Here is a 25605-nt window from a genome sequence, read left to right on the forward strand (position 1 = left end):
AATCATACCTTTATCAATCCTTCAGAAAAGAGAATTTCTATAGTTTCTTTCAAAATAGGAAGTAAACCACCATGGTGAATACCAATCCCCCGCTTCAAAAGAGGAAGTACATGTTCAACCTGCCATTGGAATACCGTTTATTTTACAATGATGTGTGGAAAAGGGAAATGAAAAATGTTAAACTAACCAAATTAAGAAAAATGGGTAATCAAGAAAGAAAGCTGTTTAAAGAAATGTTATATAATCTTTTCAGCATAAAAGCAAAAACCAAACCCATGTTCCCACAGATTAAACTCAAAACACAATGTATTTCTGTCCTAGCTTCTTTTATGAAAAAGTACGAAAGGTTTGTTTTAAATAAGCTTTATAAATGTTTTACTGCCTCATTCAAATTTTCCAGTATCATTTCATCTCCTCCAAAAAATGACAAGTTATGAGGGCAAAGTTTGTATCTGCAGAAAATAAACTTACATTGGCCAACTCAAACCAAAAAGAAAGAAATAACTATAAAGCATATTTAACATAAATATGTACTTCATCTAAAAAACAATGAATTGCTGAAGAGTTCATTCTCATTAACACTATAACAAATGCCATTAAATATCTACTATTAGGAGTGTGCCAGGATAACAAAGACATATAAAGACATGGCTCACCCCTTAGATACTAACAATTCAGCTGGGAAGAAAAATCACAAAAAAATTTTGTGAATTAAATACTATTTTAAATACCAAGAAACATATTATTGCAGTCTTAGCACAAACTCCTTATAAATCAATCATCTGTAAGCAGACTATGACCTCCGAACTTTTCACAAAACAAAACTTTCATATATTAGGTTAGACTAAAGCAACAGTTCTCAGATTTGGACGCACATTAGAATTCCCTGTGGAGCTTCTGAAGGACTCTAACCACCAGGACACAACACCAGACCAAATAAGTCAGAAATCTCTGGGAGTGACCCAGGCATCAACATACCTCAGAACTCCACAGGCAATCTAATACACAAAGGAAAAGACCACTAGCTTAAAGCAAAGTTGACATTAAATTCCTCACTAAACACATGACTTTTATTAGGTGTGTGCTACTGTTTTGTTTGGAAACCTTAAGGATTTAATGACTTATAACTAGCATTAATGATTTATAATATTAGGAACAGAAGCAGTAATTTCCAGACCATGATAACTTTCAGAGAAGAGTTCCCTCAGGTAGCAAATCTTTCCTCTTGTGACCTTTTCAGAAGTTTAAAATATAAATCAAGATATCATTTCAGTGCCCAAAGCAATATATTTATAGCAGTGTGCAAACAATGCAATATAGTAACAAAACCAAGAAATATAAAGTGAATAAATGCTATCTATTAATATCAATACCTTACTCAGTGACAATAAACACAAACCTGAGGGAGCTTTTTATCTTCATCCGACAAGCAGTCGATTGCATTACTGAATACTTCTTCAACCATCTTCTTTTCTTCATCTAAAAGAGAAAATCCAAAAGGTACATAAATACCTAAATGAGTCAATGATACCAAACTACAAACACTGCAAAAAATAAGAGCCTATAATATAAAAAGAGTATTTACAATAGTCAGAAGGGAAAGTAGATTAAAATGACTGTAATTATTTAATAAAACTCATTACCTCTCAAAATTTACCTAGTAGACTTATTCCATGAAAAGTACTATCTTATAAAAATATTGACAATACACTAAGGGCTCTATACGCAATATTTAAGTCCAACAATTACAGGCCAGAGAGATTATTACTATCTACTATTAAGGAAAGTAAGGCTTAGAGCAAATAATGGGCACTGCTACTGTCAGAGCAACCAATTCCAAAGCCTATGCTTTACCCATTACACTGCCTTCTTGTACAGTGTCTATTAAATAATAGGTAGTCAATAAATATTTGTTGAAGTAATCAATACATAACCCTGCAACATTAAGATACAACTCTGGTAGCTATAAGAAAACAAGTCTAAGCAGAGCAAGTCACTCAATCAAAACACAAAATACAGTAAGTTCTCACTTAAGACAGTCGATAGGTTCTGCAACTTTAACTGAAACAATATATAATGAAACCAATATTACCACAGGCTATGATGCAAACAAGAGTTAAGTCCCTATGGCATTTTATCCATGTTATAACAAAATGAAGTTGAACAAAATGTTATTTGAGGATCTGCTTCATTATTGGCTTTAAAAGGTTATCTGTCATTGGTTACTTCTACTCATGGATTAGTAAAAATTAGCTTTAAAATAGATGGGTTTAGTTCTGTATCTTGATAAAGAAAACAATGCCACTGAAATTTGATTTTGGATAGCTGAAGATATTTACTTCTCACTGTACAGGATTATATATATATAAAAGGCTAAACTAAATAACAGTTGCGTTGGTATTCAGCATGCCACAATTCTTGTCTAGACTGTGCTACTATCTAGCTGTGTGACTTCCATTTATAGTTAATATATGAGAGTAATTTATTAATTTGCTAAAAGTTTTTACTTTATTTAAAATTTAGGTTAGGTAAAGGGCAGATCTTCTTGGTTTGGATTTCTAGAAGAATGAAGCACAGTACTTTCTATACAGGAGGAAGTCTAACAAAGAGAACTACCCTTAAGCAGTCTGATAGAGAACCCCAATAACTAAGGAGCTTATGGCAATGAAGTATAAAAAGGTATGACTTAATGTTTCTCAGTAGGGTTCTTTGGATTTTACACAGAGCAATGTACTTATACGTTCCAGTAAAAGAAGACAGAAGAAAGGAAATATAAATCAAGGATCTCTTAAAGCTTTTACAAATGTAATGAGTACCTACTACTGCAACTGTAAGGTGAACTGCATATCCTAGCAATATATAACACATAATGTCATACCAGATATACATTTACATTCATTTTCCCATAACATTAAAACTATACAAAATTTTATAGTACCTGTGTTGAAATCCAATTTGGTCATTTGAAGTGCATAGGCTTCACAGTCTTTTTTACTAAAACTGAAAATAATTACAGGTTGAAAATTTCTTTCCATAATCATCTTCACAATTTTGAACACATTTGATGGTCCTGCAAAAAGAGTATATAAAACCATATCCCAAAATTAACTCAAGATGGACCACAGATATAAACATAAACTCTAAAACTATAAAATATTTAAAAACATATAGGAGTAAATCTTCATGATTTTGGGTTATGCAAATCATTCATGGATATAATACCAAAAGCACAAGCAACAAACCAACAGATGAGATTTCACCAAAATTAAAAACTTTTGTACTTCAATAGACACCAACAATAACGTGAAAAGACAATCCTTATCCACAGGATGGGAGAAAATATTTGCAAATCACATATCTGGTAAGGGTCTAGTATCCAAAATATATAAAGAATTCTTACAACTCAACGACAAAAAGACAATGTAATTTTTAAATGGGTAAAGAATTTGAATAGATATTTCTCCAGAGAAGATACACAAATGGCCAATAAGCACATGAAAACATACTCAACATTATTAACTACATTAGAAATATGAATCAAAAACACGTTGAGATATCACTTCATACCACTAAGATGACTATAATCAAATAGACTAGAGTATTGGCAAGGACGTAGAGAAAATAGAAACCTCATACCCTTCTGATGGGAATGTAAATGATGCAGCCATTTTGAAAAATGATCTGGCTGTTAATCAAAAGGTTAAACATAAAATTACCATGACTCAGCAATTCCACTCCTAAGTATATAATCATGAGAAAAGAAAACACAAAAACGTGACAAACACAAATGTTTATAGCAGCATTAATCACAACAATCAAAAAGTAGAAACAATTAAAATACCTGTCAACTGATGAATGGATAAATAAAATATGGCATATGCATACAATGAAATGTTATTTGAACATGAAAAGGAATGAAGTATTGACACATGCTATAACATGGATGAACCTTGAAAACATGCTATGTGAAAGAAGCCAGTTACGAAAGACCACACATATTACGATTCCATTTACATGGAATGTCCAGAAAAAGCTGAGGGGTAGGGAAAAGAATTTGGGGAAAAATGACAAATGACTGCTAACGGGTACAGGGTTTCTTTTTGATTTGATGAAAGTGTTCCAGAATTAGACAGTAGTTGCATAACTTTGTGAATATATTGAAACCCACTGAATTGTGAATGATTGTGGCTGAATGACGGTTGCATAATTATGTGAATATACTAATAACCACTGAGTTGTACACTTTAATGGGTGAATTGCATAGTATGTGAATTATATCTCAATAAATGTCATATAGGAAAAAAAATCGGCCTTTATTCATTAAATTTTATCATATTATTATCTAGATCTTTATATGGCTTCCTGAGGGAAAAAGTTAAACAAAAAGAAACAAAAAATATAATTTGAAAATACAATTTACATGTGAAATTCTCTCAAAAGAAATTCCAAATTACCTTTTGTTCCTCCTTTCCGCCCTTTCTGATCTCCTTTTGCCAAATCACCAGCATCTCGAAGAACTTGCATTGCTGTATTAAAATTATCTTCTCTGAAGTCACCCTGGAATCACAGGTATTTTGCTATGTAACTTCACTAATATTTAATCATAATCCAAAATTGTTTCATACCTCAAAACATAACTTCCTCAAATAAAAGTAATTTAATAATTATAACAAAAGTCACTAAAGTAGTTCAAAAATGATGTGTGGTAGCAGGTAATAAAAGGTGATAAAGAGGTATTAAAACTGGGAAAAGCAAAACATAAGATATCTGAAACATGTCCAGAGTCCCTATTCTCCAAGCATTTAAAAATATTAGGAAAGGAGAGAAATCTAATTCAGGCACAAGAGACACGCAAGCCTTAAAAAAAAATTTTGAAATAAAAACGTACACACACACACAACACACAAAATCAACAACTTTGGACCATAAACTATGTAAGAAAAAAAGTGGATCTGTACTATTCTTTTCTAGTTTAAGAAACAACTGGTATAAACAAAAAAAGTATGGCATTATAGATATAAAAATGACATTTACTCCCTTACATTTTCATCAACTACAAGGTGCAGACCATCTCCCCCAGCTGGAAAAATGTAGTGTTGCAATGGAGTAGGCCGATAATCTGTGTAAATTACATGACAAGGCTGTAAAAAGAAAGAAATATAATTAAACATGTAATATTTTATTTCTTCAATAATACTGTGCATTTAACCTACCTAAAGACCTTGGGGAAATAAACTTTTGAATTTGGCATTTCAAAAAAAAATTTTTTCACAAAAACCACTTTAAAACCAGGCAAGAGAAAAATGCTGAAATACTAGGTCTATCAAATTATACTATCTGTTCAGTTTTACCAATTTCCTAATCAGGGCCAAATACATGGTTTAAGCTTCAATAATGATCTTAGATCCATATCCTAGACCTGTGATGCCATAATTAAAGAAGATGCTTGTTTATACAGAGCAGTAGTATGGTGACACACAATGCTCCCTGAAGTAAAATGGGACTTTTCTGCCACACAGAGGCGTTTCAAAACCTTAATAAAGCAGCAGCCTGATCTAGCTCCTCCAGAAGATCCACTGTTTCTATTCTACAGAAATAACATGGGTGTCACAAAAACACCATTAGTGAGCTTATGAAAATAAGTTTGTGAGGATACGGCTACAGAAGAAAACTAAGGGCAGGAAAAACCAAGAATAAACTGAATACACATGAATGAATGCTTATTATAACGTCCTATACTGCAGTTAAAGTTGGACTATAAAAGCAAAAGGGGAATACTAAAACATTGGTGTTCACACGAGAAAAATCCATCACATGCTCAGGAGACACCCAGCTTTATCGTGGTACTGAGGTCTTAGAGGCAATTCTCTGTATTCATGTTCATATGACTAAATGCAGTAATTCCCAAACCTGGCAGATCATCAGGGTCAACTTGCGAGCTTTTAAAAGTTGGGGCTTCCAAGACCTTACTCCCAGAGATTTTGATATACTGGATTTAAGATGGGACTCAGAAATTCACACTTTGTAAAAAGCTAAGTCAGTTCATTTTGATAAGCTTACTTAATTTGAGTAGTTTCACATAAAAATGTCTTCTTCATTCTAGGCAGCATTACGAATAAAGCATTGGACGTACTAAAGCCAGCGTATAACATTTCAAATATCAAAAAAGAGAAACAAAATACCTGTTTATGTAAATGGCAAATCCATTCAGCAAACTGTCGGGCATTTGGAATAGTAGCCGAAAGAAAGACATAATGAACATTATCAGGAAGCAAAATAATAGTTTCTTCCCATACCACACCACGCTCTGAAAAACACAAATATACCATGGAATTCAGTGTTACTTTATTGACAAGTAGTCTAAAATTACCCTTTCTCAAGCTCACTAATGAGAAAAGCAGACCACTTAACATAAGGATATTTTAGCCACAGACCCTTACTGAATACTGTAGTTTGTAGCATGAATTTATGCAGTAGAAAGTCAGTAGACTAAACCACTATAAACACAATGTATTCTGAAATAATAGCCTCAATAATGAGCTGCAAAGAGCAGCTTCAGACTGAATCCTTTTCAAACAGCCGAACAAGAGTCCCATGGCAATGGAAATAGTATCTCCATCTTTAAAAAACATAAGTTAACGGGCTTGTAGAAAATTACAGCAACAAATTTCAAAGAAACACCATTACAATACTATATGGCATCTTTCACCCAAATTACCCTCATAAACTCTAGAGATGAAAGAAAGATGTGATGAACAACAAAATCCTAAGTCAGTTTTTATATAAACAGAAAAAAACACAAAAAAATCAGTTTGAGAATTTCCCCCTAAAATAAATCAATCAACACAGAATTCATCAGAACTTAATTTTATGAATTTGCAAAGGGTGAAATGTTTAAAGCGTACATGATTTCTTAAATTATATTACTTTCACTATAAATATAAGTTAACTCAGTGCTTTAGTTTACATAACAACTAAGTTTTATTTTAGGTGTGTACATATTAAACATTTAAGTATGTTTGTTAAAATCAACCCTCCCACTTCCACCCAAAATTCCAAGTATATTTACTTTTCCATTATAGTAGTGTAACAGTTCAAGTAAAGGGATATTTATAATTTTTCTTTTTGATCATTTTTATTTCATAATCCTCATTTTTCTTACCATAAACATGCATTTCTTAGGTTTCTTAAAGATTAAGATAATAAAAATCAAGGAAGTTAATTTTGTAGGCCAGAAGTTTTGGAAATTCTTTAACATGGTATATTACAGAGCTCTCTATTGAAAGCAAACTAGTTTTAATTCCATTTGTTTTATCTGAATTTGCGTCTTCTCACCTAGAAATAGTATTTAAGAAGCTGTACTTGAATGAGATCCTACTGGAAATATTACATTATGTTGTCCACAATTTAGCTTACTAGAACTCTAGCCACATTAAATATCAAAGCAAATTTTAACAAATGTTGTTCAAAATTCCCAATGCCATCCTTAAGGAAACTACATGGCACACACATCTCAACACAGCAGAATATACCTGAATCTCTCATGTAATGAATTTCATCAAATACAACCCAAGCAACTTCTCGCATAACTTCAGAACCTCTGTACAGCATACTTCTCAAAATCTAAAGAAAAAAATAGAAGATTAAGCACAATTTTGACATAACAAAAGCTGTTCTTTCTAACAAGAAATTCTGGAATTTATTTTTTAATGGAAAAATAATTTATGGGGGTTACACATATTTTAACTAAATTTCACAAATTGTGTAATATTCCTTTTCTCTTAAAACCAAAATGACTTCTCAACAGTTAGTAATCAGATACAATCCATGGAGAATTATCATTTCTATTTCCATATGTCTCAAATAGGAAGCCACTTTCTTATATGTACAGCATTTATCCCAAGTTCTACACTTCCTAAGATGTAAGAGCAACTTAAATTTATCTTCTACCCAACATGCTAGCTCTCATACTGTTTACCCACTTTTTTTCTGCCTCCTATCACAATATGGGTACTTTTTGGCAACTATTATCCTGTTTTTTGAGTTAAAAAAAAAAAAAAACTTCTATAGATGGCAGAAAGTTTTGAGAATAGAAAATATTTACTTTGGGCACCAAAATGAAAAGTGAGCAATGCTTCTGGCTGACTCTGCATACCAGAAGCTAATTTATGCTTTCTATTGCACTGTGTCCTTACAAAATGCAAGGATATAATTTATGTATAAAGTATTGTAAGATGTTAACAAGTATATGCAAAGCTTAACTGCGATTATGGGAGAAGCTAAACATAATTGGGCATCTTTTTAAAAGTCAATTATTTTTCTATTTGTATCAACACTCAGACTCGGAAGAAACAAAATCACAAGGAAGCAAGAGGCACTATTTGTATGAAACTATGTATCCAAGTCCTTGAAACTATGTATACAAAACCATCAAAGTCTTTCCTGTCACTGACAAGAAGCCTTTAAAAATACTACTTGGTCAAGAAAAAAATTGTATCTATGTTATGTGACAAATAACAGAAATATTGGTAATTTACAACTAAATTTATGTAATTATTAGAACCTTTTGAGATGAACTTTGTCCTTTTCATGTAAATCTACTCAGAAAGTACATATTTTATCTATATAGAGCAAGTGATAAAACAACAGATGTTCTAATTGGATACTTCAATTAAATTAAAAAGGGAAAATTGGATGGCACCATATAAATTACCTCTGTGGTCATAACAAGACAAGATGCTGTAGGATTAATAGTAACATCTCCCGTCATCAGACCAACATCTTGAAATTCTTCATACATTTCACGGTATTTCTGGTTACTCAGAGCCTTAATTGGGCTGGTAAATATTACACGTTGTTTTTCCCTTAAGGCCAATGCAATGGCATACCTAAAAATGTGAAAACAAACAAAAATATTTACAAAACCTTTTAAGTATATGACTCAAAAAATTCTATTAATATATGAATTATGTCTGAATTTTCCCTAATTACTTATGTAAAATGGACCCTGCAGAACTTTAATGTCTTATTCTATTTACTATCAGTAAATCATTATGGTAATAATTATGATAAATCTGAAGTACAGTGGTCTAAATGAACGAGAAAACTTTAATTTTAACTCTGGTGTCTTGGAGTTAATGTAACTAATTACTAATACCAATGGATTACTAATGGCTACCCTATTTCTTGTAAGCAAAATACCTTCACTCCTATAAAGGAGCCTCCAAAACTTCAGAGCCACTGCCTGTCAGTTTATACATATACAGAGTATAAAAAATTAAGATAACACTGGAAAATTAAGTTTTCTCTTTTGAGGTTCACAAATAAATTAATCCATATGTATTTTTTTCCTCACATGTAACAGTTACCATATCAACCCTTGATTGGAGATTATGGTGGATTCTAATTATGGAAAAGCTATTCCCATAGCTATTTATAGAATGCAACATAGTTTTGTTTTGTTTTAAGGAAAATTCAATTGAATTTAAGTATTTAAATATAGACCATGAAATCAGAACTAAGCTTAGCACTGTGCTAGATCCTCCTTGTTAAAGTTCCTGCTCATAACAGACTTATGACCTATTTGGAGAAATAAAAATAATATTCATTTCATCTTAACTATCCCCCACAATAGTGAAATAAACAATTAAAATATTAAAAAATTGTCCAATCAAATATGATTTGTAAAAAAAAAAGAAAACAGAGATGCTACAATATACTATCTAAAATGTCCACTGTTCAGCAAAAAAGATACAAAAAGAAACAGGAAAGTGTGATCCATACTTAGGCAAAAAAGCAGTCATGAGAAACTGATTCTGAGTGGGCCCAGATGTTGGACTTAGCAAACATCTCAAAGTAACTAAAACGTGCCCCAAAAATGTAATGAAACCATAGTCTAAGAATTAAAGGAAATATGACAATGATTCAACAAATAGAGAAATCCTGTCAGAGAAAATGAAGCTGTAACAACATAACCAAATGAAAACGCTACAGATGAAAGTACAATAATTGAAATGAAAAATCACTAGATGGGCTCAAGAGCATATTGGAGATTGCAGAAGAAAGTATCAGTAAATACGAACACAGAACAACAGAAATGATCAACTCCCAAGAGAGAAAGAAACAGAAAAAAATAAAGACACTCAGAGATCTATGGGACAACCTCCAGTGTCCCAATGGAAGGTCCAAAATGAGAATGAGGCAGAAAAAATATTTGAAAAAATAACAATGAAAAACTTCCTAAATTTGTTTAAAAGAACATTAATGCACAACTCCAACAATACAATGAACCCAAGTAGGAAAAACTGAAAAAGAATCACCTAGAAACAGTCTAACTGCTGAATGACAAAGTCTTCAAAGTAGCAAGAGAAAAAAACACACACAAGAGAATAACGTAATAAAGGCTGACTTCTGATTGAAACAACGGAGTAGAATGAAACAATCAGTAGCATGACTATCCAACGCTGAAACAACAAAAATGTCAACCAAGAATTTTATATTCAGTGACACTATCCTTATATAAAAAAAAGCAAAATAAAGAAATTTGTAAATAAAAAGAGGGAATTCATTGCTAACACCTCTACCCTGCAAAAAATATTTTAAAATCCTTTAATTCAAATTCAGAGGACAAAATAGAGTTTCAGAAATCATAAAAATGTGGGTAAATGTAAGACTATATGTGTGTTTTTATTTCTTTCATTCAATCAATATTTTTAAAACCATAAGACTGTTTATAAGACAAAAATTTTAACTCTATATAATACACTAGATTTATAGCATCGTTGAAATATGTATGACAAAAACAGCACCAAAAAAATATTAGACCAAGGTGTCAGTATTTAACAGAAACTGTAGCTGTGATATAGTTAAAAGTGCATTCTATAAGCCCTGGAGTAACCACTAAAAATATAACTCAAAGCAAAAGTAATCAACAGAAGAATTAAAATGGTACACTAAAAAATATTGGTTAAACATAACAGAAGGCTGTAAAGATGAGACATATGCTAAAAAACAAAAGGCAAATGCAAACCCAACCGTATCAATCACTAAATTAAATTATTAAAATCACAAAGTACATCCTCCAACCACAAAGAAATTACATTAGAGATCAAAAACAGAAAACACATGGAAAATCACCAAATGCTTGAAAAGTAAACAACACAAGAGAAAACCAATAGAGAAACTAAAAGAGTGAACTGAAAATGAAACATAACTATCAAAATTTATGGAATGCATATAAAGCTGTACTAAGAGGAAAATTTATACTTTTGAACACATTAGAAAGAATGACTTAACACCAATAATCTAATTCCATCTCAAGAATTTCAAGACAGACACAAATTACCAAAATTTAAGAACGGAAACTGAATTAGGAATGAAAATTTTTCCCATAAAGAAAAGCCTAGATGGTTCAGATGGCTTCATTAGTGAATTCTCTCAAACGTTTGAAGAGGAAATAATACCAAACCAACACAAACTCTTTCAAAAAATAGACCAGGAGGGAACACTTCGCAAACTTATTGAGGTCAATATTAACTTGATACCAAAGCCAGACAAAGACCTTGCAAGAAAACTACGTACTAATATCCCTTATGAAGATCCAAAAAGGATCCAGAATAAACTATGAGTAAACCTGCAACATATACAAACGACCATCTACCATGTTGTTTATAAACCAGGTTGTTTATATTCCAAAAATATAAGGTTGGTTTAATATCAGAAAATTAATATATAATAATAATATACCTCATTAACAGGATAAAATGCAAATACCCCATCGTCTCAATAGATGGAAAAAGCATTTGACAAAATACAATGCTTCTTAAAATATAATGCTTCTTTTTTATCCTCAATATATTTCTTTCCAGATTTATTGATATAACATTGTGTAAGTTTAAAAGTTACAATGTGATGATTTGATACAGGTATATATTGCAAAATGATTACCAATAATCATCAACACCTCCATCACCTCACATAATCACCATTTTATTTTTTTGTGGTAAGAACATTTAAGATCTACTCTCGTAAGCAACTTTCAAGTATATGATTGTTAACTATAGTCACCATGCTATACATTAGATTCCCCAGAACTTACTCATTTTATAACTGGAAGTTTGTAACTTCTGCACATCTCCCTATTTCCTCCAACCCGCAGGTCCTGGCAACCACCATTCAAGTCTGTTTCAATGAATTCTGCTTTTTTAGGTTCCACGTGTAAGAAAGATGATACAGTATTTGTCTTTCTCTGACTTATTTCACTTAACATAATGCTCACAAATGGCAGGATTTCCTTTTTTTGGCTGAATAATATTCCACTGTGTGTGTGTGTGTGTGTGTGTGTGTGCGCGTGCGCGCGCACACACACATTTTCTTTATCCATTCATTTGCCGATAGACATTTAGGTTGTTTCCATGTCTTGAGTATTGTGAATAAAGGAAATGCAGATATCTCCTCAAGATAATAATTTCATTTCCTTTGGATATATACCCAGAAATGGGATTGCTGGATTATAGAGTAGTTCTCTATTTTTCATTTTTTTAGGAATCTCCACACTCTTTTCCATAGTGGCTGCACCAACTTACATTCCCACTAACACTGAACAAAGGTTCCCTTTTCTCCACATCCTTGCTGTCTCATCTTTTTAATAGCCATTCAAACAGGTGTTTTGTTTGTTTGTTTTTTACTTTACTTATTCCCAACTAAGAACAGAAGGGAACTTCCACAAACTGATAAAGGGCACCTAGGAAAAAACAACAGCTAATACCATCCTGAATGGTGAAACACAGAATGCTTTTCCTCTGAGATTGGAAATAGGCAAGAATGTACTCTCTCATTACTACTTTTGACACTCTACTAGGTACTGCCAAATACAATAAAAAGAAACTGGAGACATATATATCAGAAAGAAGTAAAATTGCATTTATTCAAAAACAATATGATCATCTACGCTGAAATTCTTATGGGCTGTACAACTGTTACTAAAATTTATTAATAAGCAAATTTATTAAAGTCACAGGATAAAATATCAGTGTACATAAAAAAAAAAAATTCAACCGTACTTTAATATACAAACTATTAGCTATGTAAATGTGAATTTAGGAAAGAATACTATTTACAATGGCATGAAACAATAAAATACTTAGAAACAGATTAAAGAAAATGTATTAAGATCTGTACAATGAAAACTACAAAATATTGCTGGGAGAAGAAGATCTAAATTGAAGAAGATCTAAATAATGGAGAACTATATTAATGCTCATGGATTGGAAAAATCAATATTGTTAAGATGACAATTCCCCCAAATTAATCTACAAATTTAACGCAATCCCTTTAAAAATTCAACTAGTCTTCTTTGGTAGAAATTAACAAGTTAATCTTAAAACTTTATTGGGAAACACAAAGGACCTAGAAAATCCCAATTTTAAGAAAGAATGAAGTTAGAAGACTCTTATTACCTAAATTTCAATATTTATTTTACGCTACAGCAATCAAGATAGTACAGTACTGGTGTAAGAACAGATAGACATAGAGATCAACAGAACATTAAGTCCAAAAACAAATCTAGCAGCACACACAAGAACTGGATGGATGGAAGTCTAAAACTGATGAGAGTTGCACAACTGTACAAATTTATTAAAACTCACTAAACTATATATACACTTACAATGGGTGAATTTACTGGTACAATAACAAAGCTGTTTAAAAAAGCTTTACATGGGGGATGGCCGGGTGGTTCAGTTGGCTAGAGCGTGAGCTCTGAATGACAGGGTTGCTGGTTCGATTCCCACATGGGCCAGTGAGCTGCACCCCGCCCCCCAACAACTAGATTGAAGACAACGAGCTGCCGCTGAGCTTCCAGAGGGGCAGCCGGATGGCTCAGTTGGTTAGAGCCCAAGCTCTCAACAACAAGGTTGCCAGTTCAATTCCCGCTTGGGATGGTGGGCTGTGCCCCCTGCAACTAAAGATTGAAAACTGTGACTGGACTTGGAGCTGAACTGTGCAACTAGATTGAAGGACAACGACTTGGAGCTGATGGGCCCTGGAGAAACACACTGTTCCCCAACATTCCCCAATAAAATTTAAGGAAAAAAAAAAAGCTTTACATGGAATAAAAAACAGCAGTGCCAGGAAAACTACTCAGTTACATAGATAATCTGGTACCAACATGTTAATTCTAGTACCAGATTTATAAATAAAATGTTATACTTGATAGAGTTATCAGCTAAACACGGAGTTTTATCTGAAGTCCTTGAATTCCTATGGGAAACTTTTATCTGAGATCCATGAACTACTCCTTGAAATTATAAAATCTGGTATGTATATACAAATATGCACCTCATTAGATTTTTTTTATTGAGGTAAATTTATATAACATAAAATTAGCCATTTTAAAGTGTACAATTCAGTGACATTTAGTACATTCACTATGTTGTGCAATCACCACCTCTACCTGATTCTGAAAATTTTTATCACCTCCCAAAAAACCTGTATCCATTAAGCAGTTACTGCTGTTCCTCTTCTCTCAATACCCCCTGGAATCCACCATCCTGCTTTCTGTCTCTCTGGATTTACCTATTTGGGATATTACACATAAATATAATCATACAGTATGTGACCTATTGAATCTGGCTTCTTTTACTCAGCATAATGTTTTTGAGGTTCATCCACATTGTAGTATGTATCAGAACTTCACTGCTTTTATGGCTAAGTAATATTTCGTTGTATGGCTATGCCACATTTTATTTATCCATTCATTCACTGAAAGACTTTGGATTGTTTCTACCTTTTCACTCTTGTGAAATGTTCATAGCTGCTACGAACATTCATGTACAAGTATTTGAGTATTGTTTTCAATTCTTTGGGGTATGTACATAGAAGCAGAATTGTTGAGTCCTATGGTAATTCTAACTTTTTAAATAACTACAAGACTGTTTTCCACAGCAGCCTTCATCAGATTTTCAAAAGTATCTATAACTCTAGTAAATTTCTTAAATTTCTCTTTATGGTTTCCTATTCCAGAATTTGACAGGAGGTTTTAGCATGTATGTGACAAGTTCCTCCACCTAAAATTTCTCCCCTCTTGTAGGAAAAATGAAAGCAAGGTTACACTAATGCTTAAAATTCTAATGATTATGTATGTTGGCTTTAAATGGGTAATGCACCAAACATACTGTATGCTTCTCTAAGTGAGCTAAAATAATTAAACTGATAGTCAAACCTCTTCTTTTATATCTGTCCCTTAGAAGGAAACTAGCTTGACTTCCACATCTTCCAAAAAAGGGTGGACCAGAAAGAAAAAAGCCCTACTCCACTGGACAGAACTGGGGTAGTAAGAGACCATAATGTATTTGAGACTGGAAAATAGATTAAGACTATTCTGCAATTGGCTGATACCATTAGGATGACACGCTAAGATCCAAGCTTCACTCCTCTAACTCTCTGCAAAGAGAAAAAGTGTGAATTATACCTAAGTCACAGCATGGAAGGAACTAATAAACAGTCACCACATAAGCCGAGACTTTCACAAAGGAAAAAATATTCCAGAACTCATGAAATATTTCCACCATCATACCAAGGTTATAGGGAATAACAGACAGGGTGATTGATGCGATTTTTACCAGTTTCTTTCTCTACGATCTTCTTTACTCTTTAGGGACTCACTGTTTCACTGTTAAACAGAGTACTTAATTCAGCTGCCCAATAGGGAAGCTGTAATTTCTCCATAATGGAGAAATAACATTATAAATCATTAAAAGTCCCACAAACCCAAATCGATTTTTGAAAAACATGCCAAGACTATGGGGAAAAAACAGTCTTTCAACGAACGATGCTGAGACAACTGGATATCCACATGCAAAAGAATGAAGTTTTCACCTTACAAATTACAGAAAAATTAACTCAAAATGGATCAAAAACCTCATATAAAATTTAAACTGTAAGACTCTTAGAAGGAAATATAAATATAGACTCACTTCACATACAGGGACACACACAGACTGAAAGTGAAGAGATGGAAAAGATATTCCATGCAAATGGAAACAAACAAAAACTGATTCTTACGTCAGACTGAATAGACTTTAAACAAAGCTGAAAAGGGATTACAAAATGATAAAGGGGTCACTCCAACAAGAGGATACATTTATAAAATATTTATAAAAGATTTGTAAAAACATAGGAACACCTAATTATATAAAGCAAATATTAACAGACCTAAAATTTCATTTAAAAAGAAAGTTACTTACTCAGCACATACAGTTTTTCCCGCTGATGTATGTGCAGATACTAACACAGACTGATTATTATCAACACATTGAATGGCTTCTCTTTGAAAAGCATCAAGAATAAATGGGTACTCCTATAAAAATAAAAAAGTATTAATATCCACTGGAAAATTCTAGCCACATCAGAGCACACTTAAAACCAAGAGATGCTAACCCCAGGGGCATTCTGGGAGTATTTCTTTATAATTCTAGTTAGGAAATATGCTACCCACTAGAGAAAAATTAGAAAAAGTAAAAAAAATCTTTAACTAGACAGTATAGAATTCTGTTGTCTAATCTTTCCATTATTATATTATGCTTATACATATATCAATTATAACACAATAATCATTACTATTTGTCAAAAACATTCTTTGTGGTAGGTACTTTGCAACACGGTTTCTATATATTCATCTTCACAACCCCTAAAATAGGTGTTATTTTCTTTCACAGATGGGAACTTTGAGGCTCTGAAATGTGAAGTCCTTCACTTAAGTTCATTCAGCAGAGGCAGAAGAATATATCTACTGTATGATATTTTAAGAGTTCATGCTTACTCTCTACCACACTGCCTTTGTTACGGAGAGAAAATGACTTGGAAAATTTTTATCCATCATTTAAGGTCTATCAGGACTTCAAAATCCATCCAATATAAGCATTATAGTTTAGGTTTCATTGGAAGCTTATTAAACACCTAAAACTATATGCAAAACTTATTGTACACATGCATTTTTCTAGAGAAAGGGTGATAATTTTCCTTAGATTCTATAAAAAGGTTGAGAATCATTAATTTTTAAAAATCTCAACACATAATGCTTGGTTTTCAGCATAGTTGTTTACTTATTCGGTTCTCATTATATTTGATTTCAGGTAGCTTTTTCTTAGTTTATATACACTGGGAAGTATAAAAATCTCATTTATAAGAACTTATCAAGATTTTTAGGAAAAAGAGAAACTCACAAAACTATAAAAACGGTATTGTCCAAAATACAGACCTTTGCAGCTTTTCCAACTCGAGGTTTAAGTGGTAAATAATCTTCATCTGCAGGAAGTGCAACCTGATGTAAAAAAAAAAAAATTAAAAAAAACCACCAACTAACTTACGATTCAAGAATTTATATATTCAGCACTCCACAATCAATGATGGTTTGAAAAATAAGTGTTTGATAGTCCTACACACTGTAAAACTAAAACTGGCCTTAAGAACAAGTCAAAACACTAAAGCTCGAAAAAAAACCTCTTCTAGTGTTTGATCTAATCATAATATAATTAAAAGCTTGTAAGACTATCTCCCAGAAGAAATTGTGTTTACTCAGGTCTAGGGTCTTTCTTAACTTCCTATTTTCCACATCTAATGTATTACCTGACATTTATGAGTGCTCAAAAAAAGCTTAATGGACATAAAATGGGATGTCACTATATGAAAGAAAACTATGCAAAATAAAATAATACTCCCTATTTCCTGAAACAGGAAAGTAATTTTCCTCCAATAAAGATTAAGATCTTGGAGAGCAATTCATAATATAGCTAAATTCCCAAGACTTAAACCTTTTAGTGTATATATAATCTATGGGTGGTGGGGGGGACAAAGTAAGGTACACACAGAAATTACCAGTAATTTCTGAGAGCAAAACTTAAAACTAAACAAGTATTACCGTGTTTCCCCGAAAATAAGACCCAGCCAGACAATAAGCTCTAATACGTCTTTTGGAGCAAAAATTAAGACCCGGTCTTATATTATACCCGGTCTTTTATTATAGTAAAATAAGACCAGGTCTTATATTAATTTTTGCTGCAAAAGATGCATTAGAGCTAACTGTGTGGCTACGTCTCATTTTCGGGGCAACATGGTAGATAAGAGTGTCTTAGAAATATTGAGAGATTGTCTGTAAATTTACAACTCAATTACAATTAAGGTAAGGTGGGTAGCATTTCAGAAAGAAATAACTAGGTCTTGACTAAAATTAAGAAAAGTGAAAATAAATTATAAAAACTAATACTGAATGTATGTATTAAAAGAAATATGATTTTCTAAATGGAATCTATAATGGGGAGACAACAGTTAGAATTTGGTAGTTTATTCAGCAAATTAGGAAAGGGTTTATAGTTATGAGTTGTTTTTCTTAGAGAATGAACACTTCTAGGGGACATTCATCAGTCTTTCCCTTAAGACTATATATTCCCCATTTATGATTTCAAGAAACTTCTAGGTAGTTTCTGATTTTCAGATAGTTTGATAGTGAGAGGACTACTTATTCATTTAATTAAGCAAATGACATTCTTTTGTATACCTCCATCTCTTATGAATATGATAAAAGCGAGTCTAGCCTAGAGAACACAACCCTTGGAGCTCTGAAAAAACCAAATTTCTGGATCAGAAAATCTAAAGACTGGACCCTAAAATAGGTGTGATCCCCATCAGGGTATGATCCACTTGTGGGGCCATACTACTTAGTTGGTTGACCGCCCTTGCATTTCTCCTGATACTTTCTATGATGTGAACAAAGAACATCAGCATGAAGCAATTCAGATTTTAGCATCTCCGAGATTTAACAGAAGCAACAACAACAAACTGTGTTTTGATATGTATGAGAATCAAAGATTTTTGTTTTTATTCTCTGAGAATAGCCTGGGTAACACTAACACATAACAGACAGAAGAAGCCTGTACTGACTAGAGTAAAAAATAAATAAAGATAGAAAACCAGCAGAATGATCAAAATGACTTAAAAGATGAATGGAAAGTCAGGAAGTCTAGCAGGGATTTTCCAAGCAGAGCACTTGATAGCAACTATGGAAAGGAAGGGACCATATTTCTTTTGTTTATCTCTTTATACTCAGTGAATAAATGTACCTGACACTCAAAAGATATGTACTAAATGAATAACCATAATGGGGGAAAAGAGAAACAACATAGGGGCAGCCAGATGGCTCAGTTGGTTAGAGTGTGCTAGCTCTTAATAACAAGGTTGCCAGTTCAATTCCCACATGGAATGGTGGGCTGTGCTCCCCGCAACTAGATTGAAAACTGGACATGGAGCTGAGCTGTGCCCTCCACAACTAGACTGAAGGACAACGACTTGACTTGGAGCTGATGGGTCCTAGAAAAACACAGTGTTCCCCAATATTCCCCAATAAAAATATTAAAAAAGAAAAAACAACATAGTGGCTAAAAAGCAACCTAGAACAAAAGAAGCTTTACAATATTTATAGATAAAAAAGGGCAAATAAGTCAAGGGAAAATGAAATGATCTAAGTCTTTGTGAAGAAAGGGTAAGATACAACCAAGCACACTGAGAGAGAGCAAGCCTCCTTAGCCTAAAAGAGGCAGTGTTCTTTTCCTATGAGTGGACGTGACAGGTGCAGATATGCTTGGTGAAGGAGACTGTAATCAGAGGACCCTCCAACTTGAGATCCTCAAGCCTCTAGATGAAGTAACAGGTGAAGTTACCTGCTAAAAAAGTGAGAAGAGGGGGCAGAATAGAAGGCTTGAGGATAATCTTGTGGAGGAGGATAGCTAGAACTTTGACCTCTTAAAAGCAAAAGTTGTATGTTTTTTCCCATCTTTTTAAGACCATAGAAGGGTCTAACATTAGTATTGACTGAATGATCAAATGGGTGTAATTCCTGCCAAACTAAGTGCTATTCTAAAAGAACATAAGGAACTTTCAATAGAAAAACAAGTATTTTAAATAAGGTTCTAAATCTATCATTACATCATTTTTGTTAATTTGGAATTACTGTTTATTCAATAAAGACTTTTAATAAGATTTCCAAACTACCTGTTGTGGAGGAGAGACTATTCCAATGAAGTGACCACCGCCTAACTGCTGCTGGACTTGCTAGCTAAATCCTGGCCAAAACAGACTGATTCTCCAAAATTCCTTCAGAGACGGTCTGATCAACCCCACAGCATGCTGGTTTGTGCTGGTGCCCAGAAGAGGACATTGCCTGCCCCCGGAGCAGGCATGTGAGGTGTTTCTCCCCTTATCTGGGGCGGTTCATGCCCCAGTACCCCCACCCATCCCGTCCTGTCTTATACAACTCCTTAGTACCTGCCACATGGAGGATATCCATGTCCTCTCATTGCTCCCAAAATGCACCTCATATTTAAGTTCCCTTAATAAACTCATCAAGTAATCCTGGAATTGTCAGCCCCTTTTTTGTTCTCTCAGTCCTGCAAAATTTTATGTAACATCTATAATAACGACGTGTGTGGTTATACTGTACAGGGGGCTTAATAAAAAGTGTTACAGTTCCCTTATATCCCATGTTTATAAACTCTCACTTCTAAAGGGTTACTATAAATTATCAGTGACCACCATCTTGTGGCCCAACAATGAAACTGCAGTCATCACAGCAAGACATTGAAAAAGCATGTGACCTGCCAAGTGGCACAGTTATTTGACTTTGCAAGTATGGGAATGATCATGTACTGAACACCTACTCTGTGCCGTGTACCTCACCTAATTTTCTTATATAATCTTCACAACCACCCCACGAGATAAATTCCATTATTCCAAATTTATAAATTAAAAAACCAATGTCAAAGAGGTTAAGAAATTTATCTAAGACTAGTTAGAAGTGCTCTGCCAGGATCTGAGCTCAGGTTTGGATACAAAGCCCCAGCTCCTTCCATTAGACTATGTACACCACGCAGTCTTGTTTCCAAAGCCCTTAAGACCAAACTGCTTGCTGATCATCATACCAGATAGTCCAAAGCAAAATTCCATTTATAAAACCAACCTACTGTATACTGTTTGTACTTACCTCATGTGTACAGCCTTCAACAGTTTCAACCGATTGTACCTTGACTCTGGGCATCAAGTCTGCCAAACTTGAAAAAAATTGTTAAAGTTACATTTAAATAAATTATTTTTCTATAACTAGATAATAAACCTCTAATCTGTAATGTTAAGAAAAATGACACTGCCCAATTATCAGTATTCCAAATTGGAAAAAGTTTGACTATTAAGAATATTCAAAAAGTTTCACATTGCTCAAATATATGCTTAGAATTTAACATAATCAGTTAACATTTTTTATTACAAATACAGAACAGACGCTAAATGAATTATTCAAAGAATTATGTCTTAGTTCCAGTAACTATTTTGAATAAAAAGTACCTCTCCAAAACATGGTCCTACTTCAAAACAGGAAGCTGGTTATAAAAACATGATACAAAGTACAAAATAAACTAGTCTAATACAGACGTTGCCATAATTTATAGAAGTCTTCCCTATTCTCATCAAAATCCTAAATTATACTAATCTAGGTTCTATTTAGACTCTGAAAGGACATGGTGTGGATAAATTAAAAATATATCAAATAAATGCGTTTCTGGCTAGATTCATTATTTGCTTATTGATTTTTCTATTTTACTTTAAACCGATAATCATGCTTTGGATAAAACCCAAGGGATAGTTACTACAACAAGAAACAATGATTTTAAATTGTAATCTATTCTACTAGCTCAAGCAAATGGTGTATCTTAAATATTTCAGTGACACATCTACCACCACATACAGTAGCTACTTTTGCTAACTACAATAACAGCCAATTGGTTTTTAAAAAAAAAAAAAAACAACACATAAAAAAGAGTGAATTCCTCATGGCATTGCCAAGCTAGAATATGGAATACAAGAAGCAAAGCCGTGAAGATCATGATCACAAGAAAACAAGTAAAAGTGCTACTTAAGAAACTGGCATCAACTTCTAGAAAGTTCCAGCTTTCAAAAATCACAGAAATACCAACTATTTTAGCCACAAATATCCATGGGTATCCCTCATTGATAGTATTCTTGAGATTCATAGCCACTCTCCGGCTACATGCAACAGTGAAAATCTAATTCCTGCTAATCTTCCTTCTCATTTATTCCTTCCATTGGGTCAGTTTTATTCTTTCTTTTTAGTCCACTCTTCCAGGGATCCTCTTCTTGGAACATTAATGAATAAAGGAAATATGTCATTTCTTTAAAAAAAAAAAAAAACAGCACACGCTTCAACACTCTCAAAGTTAGATTCTAAAGTACTAAAATATCTTTTCTATATTGTCTTCCATTTCTCCAAACTTAGATAAATGTCCTATATTTATATGCTTATATGACTATATAAAGAATATCTCCATTGCTCTAACTCAGGAGGTACTTTCATAAAGTAACCACACATAAGCAATTTTCAAAACTTCATAAAACTATGTACTTAAGAGTTACTGAAATTTATGACAATGAAAATCGTACCTTAAGTCTTCAGTTACTGACTCTTCTACCTTGGGCTTCTTTCCAAAAATGGGTTCATCTGTACCCTCGAAATCTGCATCTCTCTTGGTTTTCCCAGTATTAGTTGACTCTGATTGTAATTTACCATCAAAACGTTTCCTGAGAAGTAAATAGTTTAAAATGAATTCTGCAGTATCAGTTCTTACTTTAAGAGTGACTCCATAAAATATTATTCCATATACAATTAACACCATTAACAGAAAAACTCATGTAAATAGATGTTACAAACCAAATTTCTTAAAAATGAGTGCAAAGGAGTAAAACACATCAAATATATAAAAATGGATCAATTCATCAAGAAACTAAACACATAATCAGACACCCATGTTGGTCAACATTGGAAGTTCCTTAGAATACAACTCATTTCTCTTAAAACTGATACAGAGAAAGAATTAAGCATATATCCTGTCTTTCCTCTATGAACTGTATTTCAAGGCAAACAGCTGATGAGGAAATGTTCTTTTTTTATAGATGGATTCCAGGTAATAAATGCAGGAAAAAATGATAAAAATAGAAAGTCACCATTTTGAATCTACTACTGAAATAATGTAGTTAGACAATTATCACAGGTGCTAAAGCCATTGTGTGAAAGGTTGATGATGGATTAGGCTGACACTCTTAACTCTTATCAATCTTAGAAAAATGGAACAGCATCAGGTGTATTTTATGATGTAATGCTATAGGAAGTACAAAGCACCACCCTGAAGCATTCTTATCTAAAACAATTGAACCTGATTATAACTAAGTTTATATCAATGCTGTCTAACATATATATATCTACATAATGTAAGCTACCCACGTAATTTTAAATTTCTAGTAACTATATTAAGAGTTAAAAAGAAACCAATTTTAATACATTTCATTTAACCCAATATATACAAAATATTATTTCAGTATATAATTAAGATAAAAATTAATGACATATTTTACATCTTTTTAAATATAATTTTATTAGTTTCAGGTGCACAAGACAAAGCAAAACTTAGACGTTTATCATTTATATCCATCACACTGTGTGAACCCCCTTCCCCCCATCCACTATCCCTCTGACATCGCAGAGACATTACATTTCCACTGTCTCTATTCCTAATGCTGTACTCCGCTTCCTGTAACCATATACATACAAATATATACATATACATACATATATATATTTATATAAAATTATAGTTGGCATTCATTATTGTTCAGCTTCAGGTGTACCGTGCAGAGATCAGGCATCTACATCATCCCTGAGGTGGTCTCCCAAATGGGACACATGTCCATCGGATACCCTACAAAATCTTTACATTATTGATTACGTTCCCCAAATTAATTTTCAAAACCCCATGGCCATCTTGTGGTTACCGACTATTTTCTAAACCTCTCACCTTCCCCCTTATCCCCACCCCCCGGCCCCTCTAGCAACCCTCAGTTTTTCCTCTATGTCTTCAAAGCTGTTTCTGATTAGTTCATTCACTTATTCTTTTCTTTAGATTCCGCATATAAGTGAGATCATATGGTATTTGTCTTTCTCTGTCTGACTTATTTCACTTAACATAATGTTCTCTGGGTCCATCCATGTTGTTGCAAATGGTAAGATTTCTTTCTTCTTTGTGGCTGCGTAACACTCCATTGTATAAATGTACTACAGTTTCTTAATCCAGTCATCTACCGATGGGCATTTCGGTTGTTTCCATGTCTTGGCTATTGTGTATAGTGCTTCAATAAACATAGGAGTGCATAAAGATTTCTGAATTGGAGTTTTGGATTTCTCCGGATAGATACCTAGGAGTGGGATTGCTGGATCATAAGGTAGTTCCATTTTCAGATTTTTGAGATACCTCCATACTGTTTTCCATAGTGGCTGCACCAATCTGCATTCCCACCAACAGTGCACGAGCGTTCCCTTTTCTCCACATCTGCGCCAGCACTTGTTGTTTGTTGATTTATTGATGATAGCCATCTTGACTGGGGTGAGGTGGTATCTCACTGTGGTTTTTATTTGCATTTCTCTGATGGTTAGTGAGGTTGAGCATTTCTTCATATGTCTGTTTGCCATCTGTATGTCCTTTTTAGAAAAATGTCTCTTCAAGTCCTCTGCCCATTTTTCAATTGGGTTGTTTGTTTTTTTGGAGTTGAGTTGATACATTTTTTTTAAGTCTTCAAAATTCAGTGTGTATTTTATACTCACAGCACAGCTCAACTATGATTACCTACATTTTAAGTGCTCAATTACTACAGGTGGGTAGTAACTATTATATCAGATAATGCACCTCTAGATATAGGGAAAATTTACAGTAAATACTGGATATAGTAGCTAGTTAAATGACAGTATAAGAAAGAAAATTCAGGATTTGGGAAACTATACAAGACAAATGACCTGGTTACTCCTCTCAACCACCCCTCCAAAGGATATTAATGGCATAAGGAAAAAAGAGGGAGACTGTTATAGAATAAAAGACTTAAGGTATATAACAACCAAAACAGCACATGGACTTTGTTTGGATCCTAATTCAAAGAAACCAACTACAAAAAATACACCTTTGAGACAACTGGGGAAATTTCACTCTGGATTCAATGATATTAAGGAATTACTGTAAAATTTGTTGGGTTGTGATGGAAAAGAAAGTCCATTATCAATAAGACGCATACTGAAATATTTTGGGAGAAATAACATGAGTAGCTTTTGATTTACCAAAACAAAAAAGGTGGGGGGGCGGTGGAAACAGATTGCCAATGACTTGATATTGCTGAAGCTGATTTATGAGTAATGGAGTTTTTCATACTATTGTTTCTCTCTGTGTCTCTATATATACGTAAAGACAATTCTAATAATCAAGTTTTTTTAAAAGCACCCACTTTGTTAGAGTATTAAATACGTAAGTTCCTTTAAAGTTCCATGATCTGCCATGTGTTACGCAAATCAATTGGAAATCATGCTATACACATTGATTATGAGTAAATTATGATAGGATGATAGTTGGAATCTGACAAATTTTTTTTCCTAAAACACCTAAACAAAGCTCCACAAGTTACTAATGTTCTATATTTTCTTATGTATTTCCCTTCTCTAATGTTCACATA

The 25605-nt window shown here is 33.2% G+C and overlaps 1 protein-coding gene across 1 annotated transcript in view; it reads right to left on the reverse strand.

The window, feature by feature from the left end:
• The window catches only part of MTREX (Mtr4 exosome RNA helicase), a 77183-nt gene that overhangs the window by 49898 nt on the left and 1680 nt on the right, over positions 1-25605 (reverse strand). The window contains exons 2-13 of the mRNA XM_019743136.2: positions 22501-22638; positions 21032-21098; positions 17258-17320; positions 16245-16357; positions 8714-8888; positions 7533-7623; positions 6183-6307; positions 5043-5141; positions 4455-4557; positions 2939-3070; positions 1400-1479; positions 9-119 (exon numbers count right to left, since the gene is read on the reverse strand). Of these exons, the coding sequence (XP_019598695.1) occupies positions 9-119; positions 1400-1479; positions 2939-3070; positions 4455-4557; positions 5043-5141; positions 6183-6307; positions 7533-7623; positions 8714-8888; positions 16245-16357; positions 17258-17320; positions 21032-21098; positions 22501-22638 (1297 nt within the window). The remainder of the gene's footprint in view (positions 1-8; positions 120-1399; positions 1480-2938; positions 3071-4454; positions 4558-5042; positions 5142-6182; positions 6308-7532; positions 7624-8713; positions 8889-16244; positions 16358-17257; positions 17321-21031; positions 21099-22500; positions 22639-25605) is intronic.

Source organism: Rhinolophus sinicus, linkage group LG03, assembly GCF_036562045.2.
Source record: "Rhinolophus sinicus isolate RSC01 linkage group LG03, ASM3656204v1, whole genome shotgun sequence".
Classification (NCBI taxonomy): domain Eukaryota; kingdom Metazoa; phylum Chordata; class Mammalia; order Chiroptera; family Rhinolophidae; genus Rhinolophus; species Rhinolophus sinicus.